The following is a 20,222-nucleotide window of genomic DNA, read 5'->3' on the forward strand; positions in this document are numbered from 1 at the left end:
GAGTACTTTGAAAAACCAAAGTATAAATCAGTGGAAGAAATACAGGAGAAGTCAAGAAGAAGCCAAAGTGGCCTAAAAATATGAAAAGAAACTATCTGCCAGAATTCAGTCTGCTAATGTAAGACCTCAATAATGTAACTTGCCTTGATGAGGTTGTAGTAAATGCTCACATTGTTAACATAGGCTATAAAGGGCCACCATATTGTATCAAGCTTACCTTTCTTAGCTGTCCCTCATACTACACTATTTTGGTAAGCTGGTCTTTCAGACAAAACCATATACCATATTTTATCCAAACTCCCACAGGCCAACTTTCAGCTTTGATTGGAGAAAGCCCCTGTGATGTCCATTTGCACATGTGGTTTGGCTTCAACCCACGTCTGCAAATGGCCAAAGTGAGGTTTGCTGACAGCACTAATCAGCTGAGCCCCTTCAGTTGTACCCCCGGGCAAAAGACTGTAGCTTGGAGGTAGAGTATCTGCATGCAGACTGTCCCTGATTCAGTCCTCAATGGCATCTCCTACCTGAAACCCTGAAGAGCCACTGCCAGTCAATGTGGACTGTGCTAAGTTAGGTAGAGCAATGTGGTCTGATTTCGTATATACAAATTTCCAGTGTTCCAGTAGGTTACTCCTTAGTACAGCCAATCCAAGAGGTACTCATTGTCAGTGCTAATCTGCTATTTGGGACTGACAGGGCACCCCACTTGCCAAGGAACCATCAAGAGCTCCCTTTAAGCTCCCAATTACACCTTTTTAGCCGCACACATATGACGTCAGGTGTGCCACAGATTTCTTGTGGCTTGAGGAAAATGTTCTTATGGGGCAAATAGCAGCCCATGCTTGGCCTAAGCCCTCAGGTATACATAAATTTGGAATTAAGGATCAGAGGGTTGTCTCCAACTAAGTCAACCTATTAAAATAATGGACCTCAGTAAGTCATGTCCATTATTCTCAGTAGGACCAGCATTGGCACAACCTAGGATGCCAAAGATTTTTACTCCCCTAGTACATAAATTAAATTCATGGGGGACCCCAAAATCCCATTCCTGATCACCTCCACCTTACTTGATTATGGCGGGTTCTTTTCTTTTTCAAATTTAGGAAATAAAATGTTGGCTGTTGCTAAACAAATGTGAATCAGAGACCTTACTGGAAATCTGCTAGAGATCTGCAAGTAACTCAATCTACCTTCTGCCCACTGCTGATATAGTATATATCAGATTTAAAAAATGCATACATTAGGAAGCTGTATTGTTCCATACAAGACCGTTCACTTTTCTGGCAACTGCTCTCCAGGATCTTTCGCATCTCTTGCTATCTGAACTCTTTTTGTGGAAGAAATGGATTGTGGAATCTTCTGCATGCGGAGCTTATAGCTTATCACTGAACTCTGGGCCCTTATCTCTAGACAGACTGAAACCTATTCTAAACATTTAGAGACAGGAATGGGATAGTGCAAGAAATCACTTGAATATTATTGATTATTGAATCAACTCAGTGGCGTAGCGTGGGGGGTGCAGGGGGGGCCTGCCGCACCGGGTGCAACATCTGGGGGGGGGGCGCGCTCGCACTCGCAGCTCTCTGCCCCTACCTGGCTCACTCACTCTCTCTCACTGCAGTGCTGGCTGTGCGAATCCGATCCGAGCCGCCGGGTCGCCGCCCACTGTGGAGGGGGTGGGTGCCAGGCGTGCGGTGCGGAGAGAGAGCGAGGGACTATCTGGGGGAGGGACAGTGCAGTGGCCGCCCAGCGCAGCGCTGAGCGCGGGAGAGAACCACACCAGACCAGCCCAGGCAGCAGCAAGAAGAAGCTGGCAGTGGCGGCAGGTTAGGGGTTAGGGGGCGCAAATTACTTGCCTTGCCCCGGGTTAGGGGGCGCAAATTACTTGCCTTGTCCCGGGTGCTGACAACCCACACTACGTCGCTGAATCAACTTGAACCATTTTGTGCTGGAATATACTTGAAATTGCATAGATTTGTGGTGGGGGCCCTGAAGTGAAGTATTGAGATAATTATTAAGTAACAAGTTTACCATTTAAAGGAGATTCAGACCATTAATTTTCAACAGGGAATGTTTAACATTAACATATAACAGCTGCAGAGGAGCTTTACGTGTCCTTAATGCCCCTTCTTACCCTCTTAAGTTGGTAAGGAAGCCTATTTTGCCATTAAGCAGCATACAGATTAATTAATTAATATAAATAAAATTTTAAAATGCAAGAATATCATATCAAATGATCTGCCTATGATAGTCGAACCAATAAAGAGGGAACAATAACCACTGTATTAACATGGAGGCAGCAAGATCTAACAAACCATGTGAACCTTGTACTTCCATGTCATGGGTTCAAATTTCAACACAGCCTTGAAGTTTTGAGCCAATCAGTGTCCCTTCGTTAAGTTCTTTGTTTGTAAGACAGCCATCAACTTGTAGCACAGACACAGAATGTGAATCTTTAAGACTTGGTCTATACATGCAGTAGAATGAGGAACCTAGGTAGAATCCTAAGGTGGTTAAGAGTGGTTGTTCCACTTCTGGGTTCAGGCAGGAGACGATGCTTTTGAATGCTCCTTGGTGCAACAACCTCCCTGTAAGTAGAAGGTTGTCACACCAAGGAGAAATGTCTAAGCCCATGTTGTTCTTGGTGTGCTATTCATTTTTAATGCAAGGGAGAATTCAAGAATGGAAGTGGTATTGTCCCATTCTTTCACCATAAGACTACCACCTCCATGTGGTATAAACCATGCTATAATCTTTCCCCACATCTTTTAGATGGAAGATATGGCCATAATGTTTGGTTTCTTCAGTTTGTTACCCTAGGGCAAATTGGCTCTTCATATGTTGCTAATCTACAACTCCCATCAGCCATAGCTAAGCAAGGCCAATAGCCAGGACTAATGGGAGTTATAGCTCAACATCTGGAGGACCAAAGGAACCCCACACCTGCCCTAGGACAACATACCTCTACATTATGGTGCAGTGGTTGAAGTATCACACTAGAAGACAAGAGTTCAAATCCCCACTCAGCCATGAAAGTTACTGGGGGACCTTTGGCCAGATTCTGCCTCTCAGCCTAAGCTACCTCACAGGAAGGGTTGTTGTAGGGATTAAATAGGGGAAGGACTTTGAGTTCCTTGGAGAAAATGGTGGGATATAAATACAATAAATAAACAAACCTGCTGCCCTCTGGGTGCATTGGACTACAATTCCTAGTATGATGGGAAGGCTGCCCAAGGGATGCAAGTTATTATTTTTTCACACCTCCAGAAAGTGTTTGACGTTCCATTGCATCTTCCAATTGACCTCTAAAAGTAACTGGAGGAGCGGGTTTAATTCAGGTGACCAAAATGAGAAACAAATAGAAGATGTGCTAAGGGGTGTTTGTCTGAAAAGTTTGTATAAGACATACAGGGACTTTGTGGTTCACAAGTTTTTGATGAAGGCCGCAGCATTATTTTCCTATCCTTGATCATGAAGAGTCAACTGAAGTAGGTGCCTCTTGAACAAGGATGTTCTTGACCCCTTGTTGTGACAAGAGGGTAGATTTGTGCAGTGAACAGCTTCGTTAAACCATTTCCTCCTACAAGGCCAGCTGATTGAAAATTTCCCTCTTTCTTGCCACTCCTTCTGCGAGGTTTTTAGTTCTGCTTTTTGTTTAAAAATCTAACTAACTATATAGTTTCCAGTGCGCCATTTTTCTTTTGGCTCTTGATTACCATCTTGAGGCAGAAAATAATCATCATTTAGATATGAGGAGAGGAGGGTTGCAGCAGCTAGATCATTCCTTGAGTTATAATTGTTGAGATAAAATATAAATTAAAAAACCAATTAATATACATTTTACGGAGTGCTAATTTTTAGATGCATACATTTTAAATAAAATGCTAATTGGGGTGCAGAACAGGATAAGGTAGAGACATTCAACTACAAATCTTTAGGAGGACTACCAGTTCAAACGTTTCATTGCCCACTTGTGGAAGGAGAGGTAGCCTCAAGTCAGGGTGGTCCACCAGGTGATGAGGAGTCAATGGGCAGACTGGATGGGTGCAGCCCAAGATCACATCACAGCCCAAGAATGCCCAGGACTTGCAGACCTGGTGGCTCACTGTATGGGACAACAGATTCTGAGGGTGTCCAGTTGCCTCCAAATAACAGAGCAGGAGATGCAATTTTTGAATGATTAATTGCTGTTGTCATTGTTATTTAATTTCTATCCTGTATTTCATTGCTGAGTGATCCCAATGCAGGCTCCATATTGAAAACAAACACACAAACACCACCATTCAATAAACTTATCAATGCAAGACCTTCCTTGGGGAAGAGTCCATAGCTCAGTGGCACAGCATCTATTCTCCATGCAGTTTCAAAGCTCTCAGGGCTGGGAAAGACCCTGTCTGAAATCCCCAAGAAACCACTGTCAGCCAGTAAGCAATACTGAGCTAGGTGGACCAATGGTCTGACTCTTTAGAAGACAGTTTCCTATGATTCAACTGGCTACTAGCAGCTAATGGTACTAGAAAATACACCCAAGTTTGACTTTCTTTAAATAGCAGGTGTAAGGATGCCCAGTTTTATTTGGAGCCACATTGCAAAGGGAGTTTTAAGCCATGGTCCTTAACAAAAATCCCCACCCTTTAAACAGGTAGTATTAACCCTGGAAGAACAGCCCCCCTTGGTGCCTCTTGAAGATAATGGCAACTGTGGGGGCAACTTTCGTTGTTACCATGGATTTTTATCTTAAAGACAAACCAGTAGACTGAATTCCCACATATCCTTTCGCCTTCCTTCCTTCCTTCCTTCCTTCCTTCCTTCCTTCCTTCCTTCCTTTTTCCAGGGGAAGGGCAGTTCTAGTGTTTGGTCTTAGGTTTCACCACTGTATTGCACAATGTTTCCCACCATAGCCTTTACCAATGCACACTGATGATCTGTGCTCCATGGAGGAAGTGTGGGAACAATTATTGTTAAATAAATATTGCACACCATTCATCTCAAAAGTTAATAATGGACTATCCATGTTCGGAAGCAGTATACTTTACAGGACACGGGGTTGAGGCAAAAACCAGCCAAGGCTATTGTCTATAAGCCCTGCTTGAAGTCTTCCAAGAAGCATTTGACCACCCTTGGGCCATTGAATTCCAGGAATATTATTGTTGAATCATTTCAGAAGTTTCATAATTCATAAATGGAAATAAATAAATAAATGCCTTTTCAAAAGCTAGCGAGTGAGAAGTTGGGGGGCAGAGGCTGGAGTCATTTGATAGAGCAGGAGTCTCAATATGCTCTTTCAGAGTTGCTTCACCTCTTTTTTTCAAGAGCTTCCTGAAGGTACTTCTTCCTTCGACAGCCTTCTTGGATCCTTCTAATCCTCCCCTCCCCTCCCCACCACACACACCTTCACCCCTTTTCATTCCATTTTCTCCTGCTATTCTGGATCAGGATGAATGAAATGGCATCAATTCTGCCCACACACTGCTTCCATCTTCTAGCAAGGCTTTTAATGCCATTGTGCTGTGAATACAAAATATGTTCCATGAGGCTTAAGCTGATTAGCAGCTATTGTGAATCAAGGACCTCTTCAGTCACCTCTATACTTTTGCATTTCACTCTGATGATGGGCATGGAGGGCACGGAAAGAGGCAGTTTGGGGCAGCATCAGAGACTCACCAGGAGAAAGGTTTAGTACAGGGGCTGTTGGGGGAGAACAAACGGACCTGGATCATGGCAGTGGCAATCTCAGACCCTCCAAGTGTCCCTATTTTCCAGGGACAGTCCCGGATTTGCAGAAGTCATCCCAGTTTCTGATTTGATCCCAAAGTGTCCCACTTTTCCTTAGGATCTCCCTATTTTCATTGGAGAAATGTTAGAGCAGATGCAGTCATGGCTTATAGGAGGCCAAAATATTAGGGGTGCCTGGAGTGTGAAAGACAGAGAAAAGAAATGCGCTGCAAGATACATGCTTCCTAAACTGCAGTCAAATTTTCTCAAGTATCATGCACAAAGCAAAGGTAAACCATGTTGTCCATTAACAGCCATTCCTTTGCATGGTTTGAAGGCACGTGAGCCTACTACACTTGCTGAAAAGAAGCCGGTCTGGGTCATTGATGGGATGGGAGACCTTCAGAGAACCATACACATGCCTCCTTGGGTTGTGCGATTGAAGAGAAGTGGGATGCAAATGTTAGAAAATGAATCAAACAAAATTTATAGTGGGGCAATACATTTATTATGCCCTGCTAATTAAAATTTCTCAATAAATTTATTTTACTTCTTTCTTTCATTTAAAAATCAACAATAAATGTTGTTTCTGGCATTATTTGAGGGGAGAAAGATAAAAAGAAAAGAGCTTTTAAAAATATAAATTCCTGATTCCTAAAACTGCAATAGTCCAGCATTGACTTAAATGGGCCTTACTCCCAAGTAAGTGTGTATAGGACTGCAACCATGCACACCACAGCTGTGGAGCCAACCCTTCCTTCTTAAGCATGGCATGAGAGAATCAAGGGCTGATGCTACTTCTAATGCTAAATAGTCTCACCTATGCTGTGATGATGTCAGCAGTCACACCTGTCTGGATGCAAACATATTCAATGTCCATTGCTTATTGCCAACATAACACCATGGTGCTGTGCAGAATGCATCGGTTGAGCATGAGCCCAGTATATCAGTGAGAAGCATGTTTGCATTAGTTCAGCAAACACTTTAGGACTGGGTCTTTCAAAAGTGGTCAACTGGCATCTGGGCTGCACCATTTGAAACTGAAACAATGAAGCTCTTCTATGCCAGAAGCTCCTTCTACAGTGATGGCTGGTGCCCATTGGGACTTGCAGAGTGGAAGGTAGGGAGATCAACTGTAGGTGGAGCCAGAGCCAATGACAGTGGAGCCAAATCATTCCAGTTTTCCCCCAATTCTTACTCCTGCTGAGTTCTACAAAGGACAAAACTGAGGCCAAGGAGAAAGGAGCTGTCATCCTGTTCTATTCCAACCTACTAAGAAGGCAGGCAGGTGGCAGGTGGCTGGCTGGGGTGGGTGCAGCAGCGGCATTTGGTTTGCAAGTAAAACTATATGCATTAGGTGGATCAGCAAGTACTACTGAACTAGAAATCCCTCACCCTACCCACCCCGTTACTGTTCTCACTGCCCTCCATGAGTTGGAAGGAGACTGTCTTAAATAGGGAGGTCTTGCATTTTTTGATCGATCACTTTAAAAGGTTTATAGGTTGCCTTTTTAGAACAATCATCTCACAATCACTAAAATGCATCAATAGCAATAATTAAAATGTAGCAATAAAACTGATCAGCTTGATTACAAGCGGGTAAATAAACATAATGAAATACACTATAACTGGTGTTGGACACATGGCCCAACTAAATCAACTGCCAGCCTCACATTTAATCCCCAAGGGCCAGTCTTTAGAACTCATTCAAAAGAGGTCTGTGAGGGGCCATTGCAGAAAAGACACTGCTCCTTGTGCTTACCAGCCAAATGATGTTTACTGTTGAGCCTCCAACATAGATTTTAAGGGATGGGTAGGTTAGTATGGGTGCAGATGCCCCCTAAGTTAACTTGGTCCTAAATCAGGGCTTTAAATGGCAGCAAACGACATGGTGAGGCTGTGCCTCTCACTTGACATCAGTCCAATTGAGTTGCTGCAGTATATTGGGATAGAGAGAGGGAGGGACACTGTGGCAACAAGGTTGGTATGGTGCAAACATGCCATCAGTGCCAATCCAGCACTCCTGCTGGTGCATTTGCACTCTGCTGTGCTTGTTAACACAGCCGCTTTGAACTGAGGCAAGATTTTGGAGGCTCCCCAGGCAATTTAGAACGGTGGTAGAATTGGGGTTCCATTTGTGACAGCATAGTTTTCATATTTTTCCTTTTGGCTGTTTTGATTTTCCAAAAGTGCCCCTTCCCACCCCCACCCCATCCCCGGATTCCTCTTCAACACTCTTTCATTCCCAAAATGCATCCTTTCAGTTAGTTATTTCAACACATCTACTCCATCTTTCTTTCACTGAGTGGGTTCCGAGGCGGTTAACAATATATCAGTACAATGTCATGAAACATTTGCCTTTAAAAGCATCAAAAGCAAAACAAATTACCATTATATTTAATTGTTCCAATTAATTGCCAAATAGATGAACCTAATAACGACCACAAATGTTTTAATGCAGGCAGAAATTGATAGAAACATTCAACAATTAAGATTGCTGTGAAGTTGTGATTGAGCCATAATAGCAATTCACCAGGCAGAATTACCTATCCCTGACTAAGGCTGTAAGAAAGGAGGGGAACCCTCAGCAATGTCTCATGCAAAGATGCAGTGGAGGGTCTCAGGGGGAAAATCCTTCCCAGGAGCCTCTGAATAGTGAATGCCTGTATTTCTTGTGGCACCTTTGTGGTTGTGTTAAGACCAGAGTTTTGGATAAATGCACTTTACATGGGGCTACTTCGAGAAGTGACTTGGAAACTGGTGTAAAATGCAGCTGCCATTATGCTGGGGTGGGTGTTGGGAGGAAGCGGAAGGCCTGGACATGTGATGCCACTTTTTTCACCATAATTGAATGGAGTATGCTGGGAAAGGGCCTGGCTGGCTAAGTTGAAAGTGGAGCACCCAAAACTGAATGATGATGATGATGCAAGTCTTTAAAAAGAATAAGCTTTTTCATAGAGGGACATCCTGTCAGTGACTATTGGTATCCAGGATAGCTAAGTGGTACTTCTGTATTCAGAGGATGCCTATCTCTGAACACAAGCCGCTGGGATGCGGGAATAGTAATGGGAGCACACTGTTGCATGTGAGGTTTCCGGAATCCGGAGGCACCTGGTTGTCTTCCCCACCTCCGGCCCCGCTGGAATTTAGATGTTGGACCACTTGGAGCTACCCCGCCAGATATAGCATCCAATACCTTTTTCTTCTTTTGCTCCTAAGTCACTGCCGCCTCCTTCCCTTGCGGAACAAAGGGAGGTCAGGAGGAAAAGAAAGAGCGGAAGGAAGGAGGAAATGTGGGGCGGGGAAAGGGAGAAGGAAGGAAGGAAGAGGAAGGAATGGAAGGAAGGGGGAAGGGAAGTCTGAAGAAAGAAAGAAGGGGGGAAAGGGGGGATGAAAGGAGAAATAGGAAGGAGGAAGAAGAAAGGGAAGAAGAAGGAACTTCTGCAGGAACAAGGAAGGAGAAGGAGATTGGATTTTGCTTTTCCGTGCTTGGAGCTTTTGCTCCTCTCCAGTTTTTCCTCCTCCTCCTCCTCCTTTTACCCTTTCCTTCTCTTCCTTGCCACTGAGTGACAGCGCCGCCTCTCCTCCGCCCGCCCGCCTGGCTCCTGGCAATTGATTCGTATGCGAAGGGGGTCCGCCTCGCGACGAGAGATGCGGCAGCAGCAGCAGGAGTGGCGGCGGCGGCGGCGGCTTGAAGAGCCCTCCAGCGCGGCCAGGCTTCTGCTGCTCGGCGCTGCCTTGGCGAACTGAGCGGGCAAAGGCAGCTCCCCCACCCTACCCAAGAGCCGAAGCCACACACACACGCAAGCTCCTGGGGGAGAAGGACCTTTGCGGGAGTCAGCAGCAGCAGCAGCAGCAGCAGCAACAGCATCCTGCAATCTCAAGCGAAGAAAGAAAAAAAGAAAGAAAGCATTGAGGAGACTCCCCTCCCTCTTCTGTGGCTCCTTCCCTTCCTGCTCCCTTCCTTGTGCATCTTCTCCAGCGCTCAACTAGTTGGCGATACTGCTGCTGTTTTGCATCGCAGGTTCCAGCAGGGGCTGAGAGAGAGAGAGAGAGGGAGAGAGAGAGAGAGAGAGAGAGAGAGAGAGAAAGAGAGAGAGGAATATACAAAGCAACAGGCGCGTGCACGCTCTCCCCCTCCCCTCCACACAAACACACACACAAGCAGGCAGACCCAACAGAGCCTCTACCACCACCACCACATCATCCTCCAAACCAGCCACCCTAAAAAAAACCGCAAGCGGAGAGAGCCAGCGGATAAAAGAGGGAGCCAGAGAGCTAGAGAAGCGGTGCCTTTCCCTTGCCTCCTCCTCTCCTATAGCATGGTGGATGTATGGACAGTCTCACAGAGCAGAGGTTGACAGCTCCAAGCCTCCAAGCTCCACATCTGGAGCACTACAGTGTTCTGCACTGCACCATGACCTTGGATGTTCAGACGGTGGTGGTGTTCGCTGTCATCGTGGTGCTCCTGCTGGTCAATGTCGTCCTCATGTTCTTCTTGGGCACCCGTTGAATGGACTCTGGAGTGTGTTTTTTTCCTTCCTTTTTTGATCTCTCTCTCTCTCTTCCCCCTTTCTCCTCCCCCCCTTTTTCCTTTTATTTTTTGCTCCTGAGTTGGTGATGGTGGCAGCGAAGGAGGCGGCGGCAGCATACCACTAGCAAAACTCAAAACAAAACAAAACAAAAATCCCAAGTTTCCAAATTAACAAACAAAATCCATCCAGAGAGAAAGGGAGAGATTACACACACATAAAAGAGAGAGAGAGAAAGGAATTTCCTTACTGAGGGGGGAGAGCAGCTTTGAGAATCAACATGGCCTCGCTGTGATCTGTATGACGTTGGTATATTATCTCTCCCTAAATCTTTTGTCGTGTCTTGTCTATTAAGTATGCCTGTAAGTGTATCTGCTTAATGCCCAGTTAATTCTATATTGATGGCTATAGATATACAGATATATATACACACACACTAAGCCAATGTCTCTGTGCCTACCTATCTAGGTAGACACAGAGTGCTGCTATAGCTCCATATCTCTGTCTATACTGAATTAATTCCTGCTTATATTTCTTGTTGTTTGCAAAGGATCAGTGGGAGATAAATATTTCAAAGTGAAATGTGGGTTTGCATCATAATAATGAGCAATGGATGCACTGCTAGTTTTTACATAGTGTGTGCATGTACATTTATTATTACTTCTTAAAGCGGAAAAAGGGCACTGGAATGCTTTGGCTTAATACCAAAATAAGGCTTGCTTTGTGCCAAGTAAGTGGGAATCAAATGCCTTTGCAAAGGAGATTGCAGGGCTGGAGAGAGTGCCCATTCAGCTTTGCATTTTCCTGATATATATTTAAGAGGTTTGAGAGGAAAGGAATGCCATTGAAAGCTTTAGTCAGCTATTGGGAAATAAGAGTGTGTGGGGGAGAGGTTTATTTTATTTGGTTGCCTTGGAAGTGTGATTTGAATCCTCAGACCTTCTGGCCCCCGTTTCAACCCTTTCAGATCTGCTTTTACACTGCTTATTCACAGCTGCTCCATTCAGCCCACTAGAAGCACAACCAGCTGGGCTTCGGCTATTAGTGTGCTTCCCATCTTTGCAGACTGGCGAAGCAAATAGAAGAGGTGTTTTGTTTCCTTTTAAAGCATGCTTCCCCCCTTTTTTTCTTTTTGAAGCCATGTTTTCACAGTGACTTGGTCTGTCAAGGTGGATGGGGGAGTGGGGGTAGGGAGGGGAGAGGGGGGAAAAAAGCTTTATGCACCACTTAGATAACAAGATTCAAATATGGGTCGCTTAGGGTGACTTAATTCACATTGATTTCCTTGAGAATGAAGTGCTAAATTATGTTTTATGAGACTCTGGCAAAGAGGTGTCTTCCTAAAAAGAAAATGAAATTGTTCCATGAGAGATAGCTTTGCATGGCGGGGCGGGGGGGAGGTATGAGGGATGCAGGTATGATGAAACAAAGTCAAAGTGGTACAAAATGTACCTTTGTGTCATATGTCTTCTGAAGCTGCGATATATATAGAAAGGGTATGGTTGATTGCAGTCTTCCCTGCTCTTTATTTATTAATTTCCAGGAAGAAACGGCACAGGCAATTTTATCTTGTTCTATTTGCTTACATCATGTCCATCCATTGCCGTGTGTGTGTGTGTGTGTGTGTGTAAGTGTAAGTGCTGGTGTCTGAAATGAATTAAAACACCGGCACATAATTTTACAAAGGTAGAAGTGCTGGTGTTTGAAAATAACTAAAACGTGACCAAGTTGATAAAATCACAGAGAAAAAGAGAATAAAATTGGGTGGGAACACTGAGTGATTCTCGTTACCTATGGTTGATTTGGCAAATTTAGGAATAGAAAATTCACTGACATTCACAACAAGTGCTAATATAGAAATATATTGTGATATCGCTTTTTATTCATAACCTATTGCTTGGATTTCCAGCTTTCCTGATTTCTTCCCTTCTCTCTTACTTGTAGCTTTAAGAGAAGGAACAGGTGTTATTGCATTCAAGTTTGGGTGGGTGGTCTTTAAAAATAAAATAAATATTCAGTGAGACAATTTGGCTTGGAATATTTCCCTCCCTGAGTATTTAGACACACAAGTTGGTGTCCCCTTAACACAGCAGCATTTAGCAGGGTTCTCTTTTCTTATCCAATGCCTCTTTCCAGGAAACAAGAGATTGTTATAATGAAGTTAATATCTTTCATTCATTCATCTGGCATGAAGCCTGAATGGTGGAACTGGGGGGGGGGGGGCGGAATGAGGAAGATATAAGATACATGGATTTTATTAGCATCTCAGAATGCTGCTTATTTCTCTGATGTTCAGTTTAGCCAAAACAAATAACTACAGGCAGCACTTGGCAACTGTCAGATTCCACCACCTGGATGAATCAGATTTCTCCATGTCCAGATGTTGGCAGTTTGCTCTATGCATGTGTGTGCATATGGATGTGTGAACACTTAGTATGCAAAGGATCTGTTTTCTTTTGGCATGGCTCTCATGACTCATTTTGATTACATCACTGGTGCTTTTTATTTATTCATTATTTTGGAGGTGCATTTAATCAAGCTTGAAGTACCTTTAGATGCTTTAATTTGGGGGTGCCTGTTAGTTTATAGCAACAGGCATATTATTTTGCTGATGCTGATACTCCTTGCCAGAGCAACAGATGCCTGAATTCTAAATTTTGTCAGGAATTCTGCAATTCAGAATCAGATCTCTCCCCCACCCCACCTCACCCCACCCCACACATAAAGAACAGTGGATGCCAGATTCAGACATTATGTCATGTCACCTAGAGTTTAAGGGTGGGGGGTGGAGATAGGAAACTTGAAGTGGGTTAAAATTGGGGGTGGATTTAAGACGTTAAAAGCCTTAATTCAATATTGCTTACTGTAAAAGACTTAATGAGTCTAATGGAACTGATTCACAGGTAAAGCTGCCTAGGATTGCAGAATAATTATTAGTAAATGCTTGTTGCATATGTTTTAAAGATACATTTTGAAAACAGCCACATTCTTAATACTCTGCCTACTGGTAGTGTGTTTGCCTGGAGTTGGCAGAGAACTCTGAGAGCAGCTGAACTTTGTGATTAGCTGAGCAGATATAGTACTAAAAACAAAACAAGAACCAGCAACCCATGATACTTACTTGTACCCCAGTTTGCAGGGTGTTGGTTGGGTCCCTTCCTGCTTTAGTGTTATATGATTATATACATATATAGTATATAACTTAAAAGAAAGACCCACTGAGATCACCGAGACTTACGCACACATTAGTGTGTGCCGGACAAAACTGCAACTACAATTTTGCGTTTTGGGTTTGGTAACTTGGCTTGCTTGATGGGCAAAATAAGCCTTAAGGAGGGAGTGAGTATTTTATCAGCTTTGAATAGGGGTGGAGAACCTGGTGCCTTCCAAATGTTGTTGGACTCCAGCTCCCATAATTCCTGATTATTGGGCATGTTGGCTGGGCTGATGGGAACTGAAGTCCCAACAACCGGAGAGCCACAAATACCCTATGTTGAGTTGTCATTATTTTTATAAGAGAGAATAGAGGTCAGTTTTGTAGGCAACGGCATTCAGTTATGCTTTGTGGTCCTAGAAATGGGTGCTCCATACACCTGCTGCACAATATGTCACCCACCTGTCATGCAAATTTGAGCTATCCTGCTTTATGGCATCAGAAGCCCTCAAATTTTGCAAAGTTGCTCCCTCTCCATCTGGTATTCAAACCACAAGACGGTGCAGAGGGGGATCTCACCTCTCTGATCTTTTGTGATGATAGGTTCCCTTAGCTACAGCTTTAGGTGATACCAGGGGTGTCAAAATTTGGATACAGTTGACAATAGTCAAGGAGTGAGGCTTGTGTATTTCATCAATCCCCTCCACCTTATGTTTTCCCCTACCCCATAATTTGAGCACTGTTCCTCTCCTGGATGTATAGCAACCCTCCAACTGTGGCATTTCCCCTCCCCATAGACAAATCTGAGAGAGAAATCCTAGCAACTGTGACCACATGTACTTTATAGATAAAAGTCTCAGATGCATTATTTTCTACAATATCCAAGAATAAAGCTATTGACTGTATCATAGCAACTCCTGCACCACTGTACTTTTTAAAAATAAAAATTAAAAAGCATATTTCCTCCTGATCTGTAATTCACCACCTTAAAGCTCCAGGATCCTTTCAAGATAAGAGGAGCATTGACACATCTCTCCTCCCTCCCTCCCTCCTGATGCTCTGGATTGGGGGGGGGGAGGCAGTCTCTCATGCCACCGCTGCTGATGCCAGACCCATTGGGGTTTCCTGGTGGCTAGTACATTGAATCCTTCCAGGCTGATAGGATAAATTGTTTTTATTTATTCTTCTCTTCAAACTCTCCTTTATTTCATTTCCAGCTCCTCCCTCCCTCCTTCCCTCCCTCCCTCCTTCTCCATCCCCTCTCCCCCTTCATTCTGAATTTCACATGTCAAGTAAGAGGGAGGGGGAATAGGCGAGCTCTGGATATTTCTGACGCTGTTTTGGCCTTTTTTGCATGAGCATTTGAGGCTGAATAGCTATTTATTTATTCTCTTCCCTGCCCATCTCCCCACTTCAGTGGAGGGCAAGGGTAGCTAGGGAGCTTTCCCCTTCTTTCCCAGTTCAGACAGTGGCAGGAAAGCTTAACTGGATCCCAGTCTTTCTGACTGGAGGGGGCAGTGGGGAACCCGGCAGAGAGGTGCTTTCTTCTAACGTTTGTTAACAGCTGCATGCCTAACCTAATTCCTCCTCTTCCTCCGTCCCTGTCTCTTTTCATAATGTGGTTATATTTCTCTTTGGATCAGGTATTCTGTACACAGCCCAACTGCTGTGTATAATGACCGAAGGAAAATTGCCAAAAATCAATGTAAGTTTTCTTTTTTTAAACACCCCCCCATTTATTTTAAATTATTAGAACCCATAGTTTATGGTTCATTGTCTCGTCTTGTGCTGTCCTGTCCATTAAAAAAATGTAATGAATGCTAGTTGAGTGAAAATGCCTTTCCTTCATTTCTCTGGGTGAATGCTGCCTGCCTGCCTGCCTGCATGTATGGGTGTATTTGTGCATCTTTCTGCTTGCACTTTGCTTGTGTGTGCAATGGATTGTGAACAATGCCTCTATATGGAGCAAAAAAAAAAAAAAAAAAAGCACCGGAAAGGCTTTGATTTGATATGTTGCATTTACAGTGTGTCTCTTTTTGTGAGCTGAATTGGGTACCGTATTAATGTGCATCTCCATTAACTGGATATGAATGTAGCTGATGTATTAAAAGCATACTTAAAAACACTGCCAGTTGCTGGAACATAGCTGGTAATTCTGCTGAATGACTGATCTAATGGCCTGTTGTATTCAGTAGATTATGGGTTTTATGGTGGTTATTTTTAGCTGTTAAAACTGGAAGGTTATGCTACCTCTTCAATGCCTCATTTTGTTAGATGACCCAAAGCAATGCTTCCATGAGGTGAGGAGGTTGCCCTCACATTCTTATGGTAGGGTGAGTGGGGGGATGGCTGTGAGAGATGCCTGATGAAATACCCTTCAGTTAGATGACACATGGCATTTAAAAAGCAATGCAGATGCCTAAAATATGCTGGTGGCCAGGATCAGTTGAGGTAGATAATGCTGTTTTTTTAGCATTCCTTTCTAAGGAAATGGTGTGCCGTAGTGTGAACTGCAGTGATTTATATGCTCCAGCCTAAAAATAGATGCTCTTAGAAGGAAGACTACTGAGGAAACCAGAAGAGGGCTTGCGCGTCTCATTCGATGCACTGTAGACGGATTTCATGTGACACCTGACTTTCCTTTTAGAGAGGGGGGGTCGGGAGGGAATAGCATTTTATCTTCCATTTTAGAGAACCCGCAGACAACTGGGATTTCTCTTAGCCCTCCTCCTTTTCCATGTTGAGTCCATTGCTTTTAAATCCTCCCATGCTAGCTGTACTGCAACATATATCTCCCCCAACCCATTTCTAAAAATAATACTGCCTTCTGCTTTATTGAGCACCATTATCTCTAGCATTCACAGGGCAAGCAAATAGGCCAACAGAGAATCCCTCGTTTCATTGATGACTTGTGTTACGTTGGTGAGCAGGCAGCTTTATCATTAGTGCAGTGCAACTGCATGTTGGCTCAGGAGTAGGACCAGCTATGCTCAATGTGGCTTACTCCTAGGTAGGCATACACAGAATTGCAGCCCAAGAGGCAAGAAGGCTCAATCTATATTAAATACAAGTACTGAGATTTAGGTCGCATTCGTGGTTAAGGCACTTGACAAAAATCTGGATTAGTGTTTGTCATTTCTAAGGCTGGGTTTTTGGCAAAGCTGAGCCCCAAGGAGATCTAGCTTCTATATATAAGTTTTTTAAGGCAGCTAACAGTAGATCTGGCACTTGTGATTTGTATGTGTTTTACTTCTTGGATAACACTTAACTTTTTAAGCTTCCAAAATTCCTTGCAAACTAGAATCAAAGAGCAGTTTCATCTTTATTTGCAAAATTGCAATTAGATTTCAAAAGTTTTCTGACTTGTTTTGGACTGAATGGCTCTCTTTCAAGGGCAGCCTTCAATATTTTTTTTAAAAAATGAATGGTTCAACTGTCTGCTGTGAGATGGAAACAAAAGCAAAAAAAGAAGAGTTGTGTATTAATTTAAAGTTTGCATTAATGGAGTTGCTAAAATGAACCTAAGAGCTTTTTCTGTAACTACCTGCACTTTGCTTGGTTTTGTGCAATGGGGTGCCAAGAAAACACTTCTAGATAAATATGGGGTCATATTCACCCGCTCTCACCTTCATGTAAGATCTCTATCCTGTAGTGTGCAGTTGGGCCTAGGCCTAGTATATCATGGTAAATACAATAATTATCATCACTTTACTACATTCAAGCTAGCCAGCTTCCAGTTGTTCAGAAGGATGTAATGTCTGTTTCCACTGCACCGGTATATAGATATAGCACAGTATCCAATTAAGAACTCAGAATAGACCCTTGGAAATCAATGGCATTAAGTTGGTCATGACTGACAAGTCCATTGATTTCCAAGGGTCTACCTTGAATACAAGGTATCTGGATACAGGCCATGACCATTAATAATAGCATACTGCTGTTATGTCACCATACAGCGTGGAGATTGACAATGTGACATAATGAAAAATTTAGAGTCTCTGCCTCAAAGAGATTCCAATCTGTATGGTGACAGAAGTAGAATTTGTAAAAAGGGGAAGGGAAGAGTAAGAAGGAACAGATCCAGACAAGCTGCAGTTATGTGTAACTTAGGCTTCAGCTGGGTTGTACGCACTGTTTGCATCACAGTTGTTTTCATAAGATGGGTTGCTACTAATGCAGCTCAACTGACCTTCTTTTTCCACTGCAAATCTGTGCACCATTATTTGGGAATGAATCCTGTTTGAAATCAACGGGATTTACTTCTGAGAAAGCATGAACGGGATTGTTCTGTATGTGTCTGAGCATGTTTGGTTTGGAAGTCTCATGGAAACCAGGCTGATAATTAGGTATCCGGGCTCATCCATTTCTAGTCTTATCTAGGATACCTCAAATTTAGCCTTCCCTCCTGCTTTTTTAAAGTGGTGTTTCCAGGATATAAAAAAAAACCAAGATCCAGGAAATTTATGTGCATGAAATATGTGCAGGGAGCACCTTCCACCACTGAGCAGATATTTTTGGAACATTATTAGTGTGTTTGAATTCAGGGTGTGTTTTTTGTGAAATGTTGTTGACTAGTCAAGAGACTTAGATATTCATTAACATAAAAGGTGGAGCGTCTCAAGAAAAACCATTAAGCTTTACTGATTCCTGTCTGTAATAGTTTAGGTTCAGTACTCAACCAAAAATATGAGAATGTGTCCTCCAGCTGGGCTCTTTTTTCCTTACTTAAAAGGGGTCAGCCACAGCCCTGTTTTCACTTTAGCTGTAAGGCTACCAAAGCTCTCAGATTAAGCTGCATTTGATCCTGGTCAGTATTTGGGCAGACAAGGACCGAAGAGACTGCTCTGCACAGTGTTGAAAATTTGGGAGGTAGCCTTCCTCTGTCTGAGCTGGTATGAAGAGAATATTCGGGATTAAGGTGAGCAGGACTTCTTAATTCTCATAGCAATGCTTATAACTAAGATTCTCCTTGTTTCAGCATTCCTCAGGATCACAATAAACCTGCTAGAGATTCCTCTGGCATCTGACTTAGGCCAGCAAATGCATTTTCCTACATGTCCTAACAGCGCTGACTTACTAGGGGAAATGCTATTGCTTTGCAAAAATAATAAATAAAAACAAATCACCATAAATTCCTTATGTAACGGAAAGTGTGGGCACTGTCGTTCTGTGCTCATAATTTGATGAACGAGTTTGCTGTTTAATCTTGAACAAACTGTGCTGGTCTCCCCAGAGGTGGATGCTTCTCTGTAGTAGTGAATGAAAGAATTCTGCTTTATATATCTGAGTGTGAAAGGCAGCACCTCATCGGAATATAAGTGTTGTTCTGCTTTTCTCTAGTGTTGTTTAGTCCTCGTTTGGTGCTGTTTTTAAAGGAAGTTTTTAAAGAATCCAATGCTCTTTACAATGTTCTTACCCTTCACCTTTATTGTATTAAGGTATTTATTGTAAACGCTTCTGCGGTTCCGTTTGAGGGCCAAAAGATAGTTTATAATTTATTTATAAATATAAATACGTAAATAAAAGACTAGGCTGTATTTGCTGTTATATTTCAGGAAGAGACTAAGAGCAGGCTCTCAATGCTGATCTTTTTAAAATGACATGTTATTCATAGTACATTATTATGCCATTTGTCGCTGACCTGGAAGGCATTTCTCACTGAGCTATGCTTCTGGTAATCTTTCGGATGCTCACTGCTGAACAACAGCAAATCTAGAAATCTCTATTTTTCTGGGTTTTCTGTTGTGATAACTCTGATATATTTACATGAGCATCTTTTTGGTTCCCTGTGGAAGGCAGGTGCCTGCTGTTCAATGACTCCTTTCCTTTGGCTCCAAGTCCTTGAATGCACAATGTCCTTTGTTTTGTGGGCCACCTAACAGGCAGCTGTGAAAATGATTCTGATGGTGTCACCAAGACTTCAGGAGAGAATTTGCCTGCTGGAAAGGAATGAGATTAAAACACACACAGAACTTCTTTATGAGCAACAATAATAGGGTTATTACAATTGCATGGACTATGCAATGAGCTATCTTAGGCCCAGTATGGGGATCGGAGAGGAATTAGTTTTGGTTTGCGTTTTAATACAAACTGACCTAGTTTGCACTTTGCAAACCAAGACATGAAAAACAACACAGCTGTCCTTTGAAATTTGTGCATATCAGAATTTTATGATGCAATTTGTCAATTAAAACAATGTATACAAAATTGCATATATTAGGGAGATGTGTGAGCAGGCGTGTATATTAGTGGAAGTGACACTGAAAAATGCATTAGAGGAAAAGGCTTGCAAAAATGTACATAGGCAGAATTGTGTACAAAAGTGTTTATATCAGGAGGAGTGTGCATGAAAATGCACATGAATTTTTGTTTATGATTCCCTCTTCTCCAATCATAAACAGAAGCAGAAAATGGGTAAACTGAATTTAAGACTGGAAAAATGAGAATCTGAAATTGATAGATTCTTCCATTCCTAGCCCAGACTCCCTGCTGACTCCCTGCGAACTATGTTTTGTAAATTGGGAGCCAGCCTTGAGACCTTGCACTCTGCACTTCTTCTTTCTCTCTCACATAAAACCCCCTTCCCTTTGCTTCTTAGTTTTAATCTCTGGTGTAACACTGTGCACTCAAGGTATCCATAGTTAATTTTAACCATGGTTTCTTCTTAATCAGATTTGGCAAACACATGCTTATACTTCACTTCAGTCCGTGGTTTCTGAGTAAACCATGGTTTACTTAACCACAATATGCATTAAGTATGGTTTGACTCAGTGCTAATGTATCGCTAAACCACAGTCAACTATGGAAGGGGAAGGAGAATT

The 20,222-nt window shown here is 42.9% G+C and overlaps 2 protein-coding genes across 9 annotated transcripts in view; both read left to right on the top strand.

Moving 5' to 3' along the window:
* ARHGEF9 (Cdc42 guanine nucleotide exchange factor 9) overlaps positions 1–20,222 on the top strand; it is a 249,611-nt gene that overhangs the window by 116,603 nt on the left and 112,786 nt on the right. The window contains exons 1-2 of one of the 8 annotated variants that reach the window (XM_083595804.1): positions 10,507–10,545; positions 15,045–15,106. The exons of 3 other annotated variants lie outside the window; for them this stretch is intronic. In XM_083595804.1, coding sequence (XP_083451930.1) covers positions 15,077–15,106 — 30 coding nt within the window. In that variant the 5' untranslated portion in view covers positions 10,507–10,545; positions 15,045–15,076. Of the gene's footprint in view, positions 1–10,233; positions 10,557–15,044; positions 15,107–18,211; positions 18,320–20,222 lie in introns of those variants that run through there. 4 more of the 8 variants (XM_083595802.1, XM_083595803.1, XM_083595807.1 and 1 more) reach the window with 4 other exon arrangements.
* LOC310754341 (uncharacterized protein) lies at positions 10,049–10,228 on the top strand (the record flags this gene model as incomplete). Its single annotated transcript, XM_083596201.1, has 1 exon — positions 10,049–10,228. The coding sequence occupies one exon, from the start codon at positions 10,049–10,051 to the stop codon at positions 10,226–10,228; it is 180 nt and encodes a 59-aa protein (XP_083452327.1).

The sequence above is a fragment of the Podarcis filfolensis genome, assembly GCF_964270895.1.
Source record: "Podarcis filfolensis genome assembly, chromosome: Z".
NCBI lineage: Eukaryota > Metazoa > Chordata > Lepidosauria > Squamata > Lacertidae > Podarcis > Podarcis filfolensis.